We start from the raw sequence: 12,716 nt of genomic DNA on the forward strand, positions 1-12,716 counted from the left end.
TGTATCTTCAATGTATCATTCGTTCAAACTACACCAATCGCAATTCAGAACGAAAGATTATGATCGGTCACGTGAGTACTCGCTGTAAAGTTAAGTTCCTCTGTTAATGAGAAAGTACGAGGTGAGATGTAAAGCGTGCTCGTGTCGCATAACCTCATAGTATACCTAAATGCAACAAACAGCAAAAGACAGAACTCCCGTTAGGAGTACATAAAGAAAATGCAAAAGTGCAAAATTTGTGGCAGTAAAGATTTTTACAAAGAAGCTGGATATTTTTTTTGTCAAACGTGTCAAACGCAAAATGAGGTAATAATATACTGTAATTTTATTCTTATCTTTTTAAACATAATTCATAATCAATAGTAATTAATTTCATTATTTCTGTAGGATATCAGAGAGGAAGTTCTTGAATTACGTATAGATAGTACGACTAGATTGCGAAAAACAAGAATTAGGCAATTAAAATCTGATATATCAGGTCTGTATCAATATTATTTTAAATATTATTCTAGGAATTTATTAATATCTTTAAATGTTAAGTATGCAATCTTTGCTTACAATTATTAGGTAACGAGGTTGGATGGACTTCATGGGAATTATACAATTTTGTTTTAATTGGTTTAACAAATGAGCTAATAGAACTTGGAGTTCCATCTGATATAAAATTGACAGTATTACAATTATGGGCAACATATTTAGGCAAACTTGAAGTAGCATTTATCTCAACTAGAAGGAAATCTATGCCCAAATTAGCTAGAAGATATAAGAAAAGGTATGTTTGAGTAAACAATTTGAATTATGTTTATGTTTATATTCAGACAAATTAATGTTTACTATAATAGGGATGCAGATATTATTTATGGCAAGGTACAATCGGAAAAAACATCCAGAAAGCGCAAAAGATATAGAAGTAATACAAATACTTCTGTTAGTGGAACTAGCATTACTGGACTTAGTGAGGGTAGTTCTATGAGAGAATTGAACAGAAACAAAGTAATTTTTATAATATTTATTAATAGAAACAAATTTATTTCATATTTCACGCAAACCACATTTTTTCAGAGACTTCTAATAGCGGCAGATTATGATAGATATCTTCAGTCTCAAAATAGTTCTGAGGGTGATGGTCTTAGTATGTTCAGTCAAAGTCAAAGTACATATAGTAGACAATCTAGTTCTGTGAAATCATCAGAAAATGAGGGAAAGTAAGTTTCTTTAAAAAATTTGATATACATGTATTGAAATATTTCTTATACTTTTTGATTTATTTAGAGTGCAATTTAGTTCCCATGCCAAAGAAGAAGCAAGAAAAATTAAAAGATTATCAAAAAATATACCTAGATTTGAAAGAGTTCAATACAGGGCGAAACACATAAGTACTCAGTACAAAATGGGACCTAATATAATTACACCTATGCGACTATGGGCAATTATATATTTAGCTTTAAGGATCCATAATCAACCTATACAATTAGGAGATATGTTAAGGCATGTAAGAGATGTTGTTTCTTATTATCATGATATATATAGTTATTAATATATAATGATATGTATAATATATATAATTAATATATAAACTGAAATTTTATTTATTAAAGAATCTTTTCTTAGATATGGAAGAGAAGGACACTTGTCTTACTACAAATTGGATCATTTATTACCACCAGAACTGAATTTAACAGCAAAAGAAAGAGGCTTCTTAACACAGAATGTTGAAATTACACATAAGGGCATGAGACAAATTATTGCAAGTATAGCAAAATTACTTGGTGTATGGAATATAGTTTGTCCTGATTTTCTATCTTTAGTTAACCGATATTGTCAAGAACTAGGATTGCCAAGTATGATTATATTTTATATTTTCAGTTTATTTATTTAAATTTTCAGTTTATTTATTTATATCTTCAGCTTGTTTATTTATATCTTTGCTTACATTCCTACTATTAACTGAATCTTATATTTGTATATCATATATGATTTTAGGGGGCATCCAATTATATACAGAAAGATTAATAGCTTTATCACCTCCTAAAATGATATTTGATGCAAAAAAGTCATGCATTCCTAACTATGAAGGTCGTGCAATGGCATTTATTATAGTAGTGCTGAAAATTTTACTTGCTCTAGATGGCGTAACTGAATATCGCATTAGTAGAATTGCAGAGAAGATCAACAGGTATGTTTGAAAAAAATGAATATCTATTATATATATTATTTTATGTTTTGAACCTCAAAGTCTGTAAATCTGTAATATAAATAGTAAAAATGGTCAGTTTATTTGGAACAAAAATGCAACATGGAAATATTACATTATCTGATAGTGCGTTAAATAAATCGCAAAAACAAATTGGGTTCGGAGAATGTAAATGTTACGAAAGTAATACTCCGTGCATAATTGTACACGGCGGTGCGGGGGATTTTAGTGATTCTATAGTTATAGAAAAAATGACAGCTTGTAAAAAAGCCGCCATCAATGGTTATAAAAAATTATTAAATGGTGAAACTGCAGTAGATGCTGTAGAAGCTGCATTATGGTGGCTTGAATGTGATGAATTTTTTAACTGTAGTTACGGATCCGTGTTGAATGAAATAGGTGCATTTCAAATATATATCAATAATATATTAGCAAAGTTTGATTACGTAAGTGAAGATTATTAATATTCCTTATTAGGAAAAGTTCAAATGGATGCTAGCATAATGGATGGTTTCACATTTAAATGTGGATCAGTAGCGGCAGTTTCAGACATAGAACATCCTATAACACTCGCAAAATATGTTATGAACAATTTTCCAAATTCCATTTTCGTAGGTGAAGGAGCTAAAAATCTAGCAAAACATGCAGATTTAAATTGGATATCAGAAGGAAATATGGTCTCACCAGCAGCACGTATAGCTTTACATTCAGGGAAAACAGGAGAATTTAATGCGGATGTTTATAATCAAAGTTTATTGGATATCGATATGTTAACGAGTAAATTGATTACATTTTAGACCACGATAAAGAGTAGATTTTTATTTATTCATGAAATTATTATTTATAGATAGTCTTGGTACTGTTGGTTGTGTAGCGTATGACGGATATAGTGTAGCTGCTGGAACTACAACTGGAGGTTTAAATAAAAAGTTGGTAGGGAGAGTAGGAGATACTCCAATATTGGGTTGTGGTACATATGCTAATAGGAACGTAGGATGCTCCTTAACAGGACATGGAGAATCTATAATGAAACTAGGACTAGCGCGTGCAATTGTAGAAGACGTTAAATGTCATATTTCGGGCGAGGAAGCTCTGCATGAGCACTTTTCTTATATGTTAAAAAAATTTGAACAAGTCGGTGGTGGAATTGTACTTCAGTCAGATGGTCATTGGGCAACATATTTTACTTCCGAAAAAATGCCATACGCTGTAATCGAAAACGATTTAATTACATACGGGGCTAGATTATATGAAGAAAGAAGAGAAATGTATGACAAAGACGACAAAAATTGCGAGTGCAAATCTCCTTTTATAATCGTACTTTTAATGAGAATTAATACATTAAATACATTAAATTTTTTTATTGCTAATATAAATACCTCCTTTCTCTTTTGTATTTCAGCACAGCTATTGAACGCGGCTTACTCGATAATAAGCTTTTTAGTTTTCAAGAATGGCAAAAATATATTGAATGCAGAAGGACGATTTTAATGCACGCACATTATCCAACCAAAATGAAATATTGTCCCGATGCAGATGGAATCGACGATTTATATTTAAAATTCTTAGAATTTATGTCTTCTAAATCGAATAAGAATGAACGAGAAATAAAAAATTCTAAACATTATTTGCCAGAAGAAATTATTAGTGCTATGGGAAAACACATAAGTAACTTAAATATCAATGATTCATCGCCAAAGGCAATTGATATATTTCCACCATCTCTAACACCTCTTCATTCGTACTTGCAACATTTATTAGATCATCCGTTTTACGATATTCCTAATATAGCACGAAGCAATTTTTTTCTTACAAAAGTTGGGTACATGACAAAATCTGATGCGTAAGTAATTTGAGATTATTAATTCGAAATATGCTAGTTTTAACCACATTTAATTAAAATATATTGGTCTCTTTTTTAGTTTAGTAGAATTAGCAGCGAAATGTGGCATAGAGTTAGAGATAGTCGATTCGAACGTACATTTTCTCGAAAAAAATGTACCTCCATTTGAACAACCTAGAATGCCAAATATAAATGAACTAAAACAGCTCATCGACGTGCAAGATGACTTACAGGACGAAGAAGCTAAAAGCGAAAGTGTGAATGACTATTTACACGCTAAAACACCATGTAGCATTAAATTTGACACTATTAAAAATCAGTATTACGATAGTACTGTAAGTACAATGAAAGATTCTGCAAATGTCTTTGCAGGAAATGATTTTACATTTACCGAAACTCTGCCAAACGGGAAATTAGCAATACCTGTTGATAGCGATAGTGAGAACGAAGAAGATTTAGGGAGCAATGGTTTGGATCAACGGACGCTTTTAGAAAATAAACTACGTGATAAATACAACATACATTTATCACTAGCAGAAAAAGAAGCCATTCATAAGTCGAATGGAATGAAAAAAACACATTCCAAAGAATCTAAAATTCAACTTAAGCGAAATACTAAGGGTCAGTTTATTAAGGGCAGTGCTGCGCCTATAAAAATTGAAAAGAGTGACGCCGAGTTTTTTGCCGCAACAGAGAATGTAAATCTTTGTGATAATATCGACACAAGTGTCATAAATGATAAACATATAGAGGTTGGAAGTACCGAAAAAAATCAATTATTATTCCCTGAAAATATCAATATCAGTGACATTAGTATTGATGACATAAATATAAATATTGATAATTTTGATATAAATAACTATCTTAATTTCAGTGACATTTCATTTTTTAATCAAAACGACACTCTTGCACCTGTATCAAGTAAGGAAACAACTGTAGTCAAGGAGAAAGATATATTTTTTAAACCCTTTACGGAGTACTGGATGTACGACTGCATTTTCAGCCGCGTGAAATCAAAAAATTTCGCTATATTTGAAAAATCATTACCACGAACTTTTCGTTGGCTACTAAACGAATGTGCACTTATTGTGGAAATGTCTACAGAAGATTTATACGAAGAAGTCTGTTTAATAGAAAATTATCATTCACACATTTCAAATTCTAGTACCTCTGACAGTAGTGAACGTACTAACATAGATCCAATATCTAAAAGTCAATTGAATTTTATTTTAAATAAATGGTAAAGAACTGTCGTGTGCTATATTGTAATATATTAATTATAATTTTGTACTGATAATGTTTTTTATTCACGTCGAAACAATATATTAATACTTCGATTAAGCTCCATGAAATCCTTTTATAATAGATCTACGTGGCAAAATATTTTTGTGCTGTTTTCTATTTATCTTTATGGCACTATGAATAGTGATGAGAGAGCTATAAGCTTCAAACTATGTTCAAAGCGATTCGAATTTGTTACCATGGCTCACGGAAGTATTTAAACACTCTTAGAAACATTATATATACGTATGATACAAAATATTTTGAAATCTTATTAGCATCGTAACGAGACACGACTATCGTGGTTGTATTGTTAACTTTTGAAATGAATCTGAGAATGTATATAAGAGTTACAAGATATTCAGTGGAAACATACACTTCGCAAATATCATCCAAATATTTGAACAGTCAATTTTTTACTATATTAGTTAGCCAGGATGTTTAATGGACCCATTGTTAGCACTTACCGTATAGTCTAAGACTACTACTTATGCTCTTTACTAGTTTTTCATTAAATGTGCGTTTGAAATCAATGTCATGTGGCTTCTATATATATTTTCGGATTGGTTTCAAATTTTGCTTTTATAATCACGATAGTCGTGTTTATCATTATTACAGTGCTAACGAAATTCAAAAATTTTATAACATGTATATTCAAAGAAAAATTCTGTTGTAAGTGTTCGAATATTTCTGTGAGTCACCGTATATAATATAAATTCGAAGCTATTCAAAGTGTGCCCAATTCCATCACTAACTACGAACCTTTTTTCCAGTTCCTAAAAATATCTGGATTTTCTGTTTATCGACCGTGTCGAGGAACGTAGAGCCGCGTTAATAATCGGAGTCGACATTGCGGGGCGCCCCGGTCAAGCAACTGTTGCACTCGTCGAGAGGCTCGTTGGTTCCCGGTGTGTTCCTCGTCCCGAGCCGTCGCGACGGCTCGAGGGGCGACGGAGCGTTTCAGTAGTAAACACCAGTTGGCGTAAGACAGTGTCGGATGGCTGTCATCGGTCAGCGGTCGCTACCACGGTACGTAGTGTGTGTACGATCAGGCGGTGATGTGTGTACGCTGTCCGCGTGTGTATCTACACTCGTTCCTTAAGGAACAGTTCGCACGAGTGTTCGTGCATTCGAACGTGTTTGCGTGCGTGCGTACGTACAGAAACCTATTCGCCCTCGTGTTTTAGAGTGCTCGTGACAACGCGTTGTTACAATCGTGGCATTGCCCACTACGTTCATCGAAAGTGCACGCCGTTGTTACGTTTGCACATTCAACTCGACGTTGCACCTGTTTTCTTTGGTCCTGGTGTCGTTCACCGAGGCGTCTGGTCGCCCCACCGTCCTCACTTCCTGTCTATCGTAAGTGAGCATTCAATTTCCTAGTAACCAATTGAAAATCCAAACGACCGAACAAAATTTCGTGATTTACGTTTTGGACTGTCAATTTTGTTTTATGATATTATCGTACGCATGTGGGATGTTGGTTCAGAGCTTTTTAATCAAATCTACTTGTACGTGTGAAATACATCGATCTTCTCGATGGCATACGACTGTTTTGGTAAGTGCCAAATAAGGATTCGAATTGGCATTGCATCGAAAGAGAATTATTCGCGATTGAAAGCTGCTTCCTACACCTGCTGCATGCAGTTGGGTTTTAATGGACAATCGGTAGAAGACATCTACGAATCGATCTCAATTTCTCGGATCATCGATCGCTTGAAATCGATTCGCCGATTGCGTTCGCCGCTTACAGTGCATCGTTATTTTCGTTGCATAATTATTGTCCCTTTTTTTTTTCGGTGATGAAATCGATGAACCGTGCCAATGTATAGTTCTTTCGATTTCAGTCGCTCTTACACTAATTTCGGTATCGCTATATGCTCTTGCTCGATCGATTGGCAAACTTCCTTTCTTCGAGTCTATCGATATCAAGAGTTCATTCCACTGTACAAATTTCACGTAATTTCTTAATATTACTTCGAGGCTAACGCACAAAAATTCGCGAATGTTGAAGATGCGCTTGCGCATCTTATATCTTAGTTATCTGACACGCGGATAGACCTAATCTATGGCCAGAAATTATCTTCGATTTCGATTATTATGACCACTAAACGAGGTGCTCACAGACCAAATTGGTTAACCCCACTTTTTGAAATTTTTCAAATTTTAATACCAAAGCGCTTGATTGCTGCTTATCTTGTATGATTTCATCAGTTTATCGTATATAGTTTCATCAATTTTCTCTATTGTTTGCTTCGTGGAGTTAATCGATTTGACAAATGAGCGGCCCGATTATTCCATTCTATTAAAATAAGATCAACGTGTGATTTGCTTCTTAGTCAGTGGGATTTATCGAGATAAGGAGCCATTCACATTCACGTCGAACGTGAACGCATCTCCACGGTCGTAAACGATAAATCGTGCAAAAGGGTGGTGCTTTCGTCCAAAATCAAACTCGAGAGTGTTCTTTGGCCCATGGTGGCAATAATTTTAATCCTGCCGCTAGGTGTGTTCTACCATCTTTCCTACGTTTCATGATATTACATTTTGGCTTAAAGAGGATGTTCCTCTGCGGAGGATTACTACATCGGTCGAGATTGCGAAAACTGTATTTGATGCCATACATCGATGTTTTCTAAGAGTGCAGCCATGCATTTCTTCCGCTGACTAGTGCAGAAAAGATATATCTTTGTTCGAGAATCTCGCATGGTTATGATACATACATATAGAAACGAACCGAAACACGCGATCGTAATACTTCGTGCACACGTGCGAATATATGGTCACATAGAACGATACAATTTCTTTAATCGACTAAACGGAATTTAAGTCGTTGACGTAGTATTGTTATTGAATGTCAAACCTGCTGACTCGTTAATTCAAAGTCCCTATGGATAGTATTTGCCGGTGATAGAATCAAATCGAATAAGCTTTCATAGATACGGATCAAATTCAGTATCTAATGTTCTCTTCACAGGGTTCGAATAATTATTCGCAACTGTTTTGAACGAACGCTTATCGGCGTAATGATAACGAATCATCGAACGCAGTGGACGCTTCGTGTATTAATATTAATCACGTATGAATGTTATCAAAGTATGTAAATTATTGAACTAATGGTAAACTAGTGGTCCATAGTGTTATACTTGTTTTCTTTTAGATTTTTCATATGAAATTCTAATTAAAACCTTATCCATGGTATATTAAGATTAAATACACGATTGCTCGGTATTAATTGGTTTTTTTAATATTATTTCTGCAATTGATCACGATGGACTATCCGGTACGGAGGAATCTTCCTTATCTTGTTTATATTTAATTAAGAAAACACGCTGCTACGATACTGGATAATACTTACACACGCCAATCTGTTCGTCGCGCGTTAATTTTTAAAAATAAACTGCGATGTGACTTTATTTGCGACGTACCTGAACTCGCCACTAATATTCGACGATTTTCGTCATGTCTTTACGTATCAATTTATGTCGTGCAATTTATCGTTGAATACGAATACGACAGATCGAGGGCGTGCGAATGTCGTACACAGTTATTTCCTCTACGGTTTTGTTCTTCCTTCCATCTTTTCTTTTTCATCATTTCCTGGGCGTGACAACCGGTCGATTCGCAGAGCTACGCACAAAGGAAACGTTATTTTTAATTTCAATGACATTACGCAACCTATAATTTGTATCGATTTTGCCAAGGGAGAGAAAAAAAAAATTCTTCGTGTAACAAAGCATCGAATGGTTCATTGAACCGTTCCTTTCTCCGAGTGTTCGCCGAGCGATCTCGCGTCCCGGCGAACGCGTATCATCGATTACACATTGTTAAGGCGATCTACATTATGATGCCGCTCGCAGGCCATCGAGGTTGCACTTGCACTGTTGCGTGCACGCGTTTTATATTTAGTCCCCTCCCCAGCCACTTTGAAACTTTCTGCAACGTTTGGGAAACAAACAATCCGGCGGTGGGTCGCTATAAATTGCAACAACCAGCCTTCTCTACGGTATCTCTTTCGGCCGTTTCAACACCTTTTGCATCCTGTTGCACACATCCTGTTGCGGCAGGGGTGGAGGTTAATCGGAACCAGTTATCGGTGGCACATGCCGGTCAACCGCTTAACTCTTCAAGACATTGCGCTTCACAAAAGAGAAATAGTATCGCGCGAATACATCTCGACGCTCAACTATTAGCACCGATATTATCGATCTAAATAAATTTGAGTAATTGTAAATTCCTTCTTTCAAATGATAAATTCAAGAATTTTCATAAAAGACGCATAACGTGATAGCCATATACAGTGGTACGCGAATGTCGTCCAGATAGATTTCTTATCTTGAAAGCGATACTTTAAACAATTTTAACCAATATCGTACGACGTATCGTACATAGTAACGATTATTTGTTACATTGTTTTCCTTTAGTCGCCATAGTCTTCCACTCAATATCAGTTCAATTTAATTTCTAGCTTCTAAAATATAACTTATAAAGTATCCGTCTGATAACTTTTCTGCACCGTTGTGAATCAACATTAATTTCTAACACTTTGATCAAATTCAAACACTGTCGCTACAAATCGACCAATGTGCCAATTCTTACAATTAAGGTGTACACGATCATGGATCGAGCTCGTAAGTGAAACCACGTCGTTCGTTATTTTGTCAGGGCTCCAGCTGCGACGATGATTGCCGATCGCTCAACGTTCCAATCGACCATTACGAAAGTAGACGCACCGTCGTCGCGATCGTTATCGAGATATGAAACTACGAGTTTGCACGACGCTATGTTTCACATTTCGCTATCTGTGTGTTTTCTCGAGACGAAAAATTCGCGAATCGTACGAAAGCGAAACGAGATATTCCGATCTGACGTCTAGTTAAATCTTCCCGCGGTACCCATCCGGTGTATTTCCTCGTAGTTGACCTACTCCGTAAGGTTCTTCTCCGTAGAGATAGCCGGTTTTTTGCTTCTGCGTTTCCAACCGGTCGATCGAACTCGTCTCTCTTTGCAAGCACGGCTGATGGAAACAGGTGTGTCGGAAATATTTAGAAATCGCGCGAAAACCAAGCTTTCGCTGTGGCAAGGACAGGTGCTCGGGGGCTTTTCAATTTCTCCGGTGTTTCGATAAAACGATATCGAGAATCGCGTTTTCATCGATCCTCAACCGTGAGAATCTCAAAGACGGTCTTCAGTGTTTAACTGTGCTGCGTTCCTTTTTAATCATTTCAGACTCGATCGTGTTTTTTACATTCGATAAATAGACTATGGATATCTATGCAAATTCGTATTTTTGTAAATATATTTTACGCAAATGGAACTTGGGTGGAAAATTGTTTTACCTATTAAATATCGCGAAAGATTTTGAATATTCATTTTGAATATTTTATACAATTTGCATATTACGCGCATCCCCACAAATGTATAAAAATCCGCGGTCTATTGACAGATGTCTTAAGTTTGAGGAAAGTATAAAAGGATTCCATGGCGGAGTGTAGATCGTAATGGCGTAAATCAAGATTTTGAGAATTTGAATTTAGTCACGTATTTCAACGTTTAAAAGTACCTATCGTCCTTTTAATTTCAGAATTTCCTAGCAATATCCGTTTACGTACTAGCTTGCAAACTTTGAAAAATGACATAGGATGTATCCCTTTTACGATAAAAAAAGAACGAAATCAATTCACGGAGTAATTCCTCCGGAATAAATTCCTCGAAAAAGTCCCTTCTTTCATCCGCTTACGTATAAGTTCGCCACTTTTTTTTTTTTTTTTTTAGATAATATACGACATATCCCTGTTGCGATAAAAAAGGAATCATCCGATAGTTGCTCCGTAATAAATTGCTGAAAAAATTCCATTCTTTCACGAGCTCAGAGATACGGCCCTGTGCTCCTAAACACGTCTTTCATTAACACGTCGCTACTTCGACACGATATCCATTTGAATTTTACATCACCAATTTACACTTCTGCACTTTCTTAACACATTGCCTCGTTATAGCAAAATGGGAATGGCTGTCGGCCAACTTGTCGGCAGAAACTTTTTCTTCGAGCTGTATTTTTTCCAATATACCACGATTTGCTCCAAATTTTATGCATAAACCCGACGAGCTTCGTCTGGCGCTATGGAACAGTCGCGACGGAACGTTGTCCAACTCGAAAGATTTTATCCGAAGAAACCTTTTTTTAGAGGAATTGCGCCGATTGTTTCGCGGGCTACCAGGGAGAACAATCGTCTCATCGTGCGGTTCGTTGTCCCTGTGACGCAGCGAGAAAATAGCGACGCTGTCGATCGAAAGGAAGCTGGAATTTTGGTTGAACCGACGAAAGTCTCTTGGAACGCGTATCGTTTCTCGATAGAACGCCTACAGTTCTCGGTAATCGAATAGTTCGCTAATTGTACCGCGGTTTCACGGCTCGTTGTCCACCTTCCTGCGATTCAGAATTCCTTCGAACGATTCTCCATTCGGTCGACGATAAACGGGTCGATACGTAGGTAGTTGGGAAACGGAAGACACTTCCTGTAAACGTTAACACGAGCCTCTTCAACGTCTGCTCGCGACACAGGCGCCGGTTTCTCGTACAAATGTTCCGCACGGAAGTGTGCTTCCACGTGTACTTTACTCCCATTGTGTCTTTTAATCCCGTTAAGTTACTTATTCCTTTGTTCCTGAGACGTATTGCTAGCAGGAAACTTATTGAGTATTAGAGCCATACATTTCTGACGCACCCTTGTATACAATTAACACTAGAACTACTACACCAATCACATTGACTGGTTTTACAATTTTATTTTACAATTCCTACTTCGTGTTATATTTTTCCCCTGAAATGATGTAATGACTAATTAGCAACGATAACTAAAAGAATAATATAACGAATTTTACTTTGTTTTTTATGTATTCAAAGTGAAAATAACTTTGTATCAAGACTACTTATACCAATACCAGTCAAAATAATTGATACTTGTCAAAGTGTAAAAGGAAATTCCGGATCGATCGCTAGATCGCTAGATGCTAACACATCTACAATTTTATAAATTTGTCAATCCTCGTTTAGGGATCATGGTCCCAGATGGATTAATAATATCAAAAATATATTACATAACATGGAATTCCCTCTGTAAGAAAGTAATAATTCAATAAATATAAAAATATTCTATTATTAGGTATTTTTTTAAAAGACCCGTCATTTTGACTGGTTTTTGTAAAAATAGCTTCCTGTTAACTATCGGTAGTTCTAGTGTTAATGAGTCTGTAGGATGTCGTAATAATCAAACTGCGGATATCTGTGCAAATTCATATTTTTATGAATACGATTAAAGAAATGATATCTACACAGAAGTCTGTTTCATCCGTTAAATAGTAGACGTAACGAGGATTTTACTTTGGATGTTATAC

At 35.7% G+C, this 12,716-nt stretch overlaps 2 protein-coding genes across 4 annotated transcripts in view; both read left to right on the forward strand.

The window, feature by feature from the left end:
• The first annotated feature begins 101 nt into the window (after window positions 1-101).
• Window positions 102-5,374, forward strand: LOC117209908 (TATA box-binding protein-associated factor RNA polymerase I subunit B). 2 transcript variants are annotated; one of them, XM_033452369.1, is made up of 10 exons: window positions 102-306; window positions 388-478; window positions 568-772; window positions 843-993; window positions 1,063-1,205; window positions 1,273-1,488; window positions 1,612-1,841; window positions 1,984-2,176; window positions 3,597-4,037; window positions 4,117-5,374. In XM_033452369.1, the coding sequence occupies exons 1-10, from the start codon at window positions 220-222 to the stop codon at window positions 5,279-5,281; spliced, it is 2,922 nt and encodes a 973-aa protein (XP_033308260.1). In that variant the 5' UTR covers window positions 102-219; the 3' UTR covers window positions 5,282-5,374. The 2 variants fall into 2 exon arrangements, with proteins under 2 accessions (XP_033308260.1, XP_033308261.1); XM_033452370.1 differs by having other exon boundaries at window positions 1,612-1,751.
• An 844-nt stretch (window positions 5,375-6,218) lies between these two features.
• Window positions 6,219-12,716, forward strand: part of LOC117209847 (protein phosphatase PP2A 55 kDa regulatory subunit) — a 44,969-nt gene continuing 38,471 nt past the window's right edge. Inside the window, exon 1 of one of the 2 annotated variants that reach the window (XM_033452285.1) lies at window positions 6,219-6,347. The gene's annotated coding sequence lies outside the window, so the exon portion shown is untranslated. Of the gene's footprint in view, window positions 6,678-12,716 lie in introns of both variants that reach the window. The other variant, XM_033452283.1, reaches the window with a different exon arrangement.

The sequence above is a fragment of the Bombus bifarius genome, unplaced genomic scaffold (genome assembly GCF_011952205.1).
Source record: "Bombus bifarius isolate JDL3187 unplaced genomic scaffold, Bbif_JDL3187 scf7180000008194, whole genome shotgun sequence".
NCBI lineage: Eukaryota > Metazoa > Arthropoda > Insecta > Hymenoptera > Apidae > Bombus > Bombus bifarius.

Bases quoted from the DNA above. Each gene is read 5' to 3' on its own strand.
- LOC117209908 (XM_033452369.1), top strand. From the start codon at position 220: ATGCAAAAGTGCAAAATTTGTGGCAGTAAAGATTTTTACAAAGAAGCT. The intron at 1,842-1,983 runs GTATGATTATAT...ATATGATTTTAG, and splicing joins TCAAGAACTAGGATTGCCAA to GGGGCATCCAATTATATACA. The intron at 2,177-3,596 runs GTATGTTTGAAA...TTTGTATTTCAG, and splicing joins ATTGCAGAGAAGATCAACAG to CACAGCTATTGAACGCGGCT.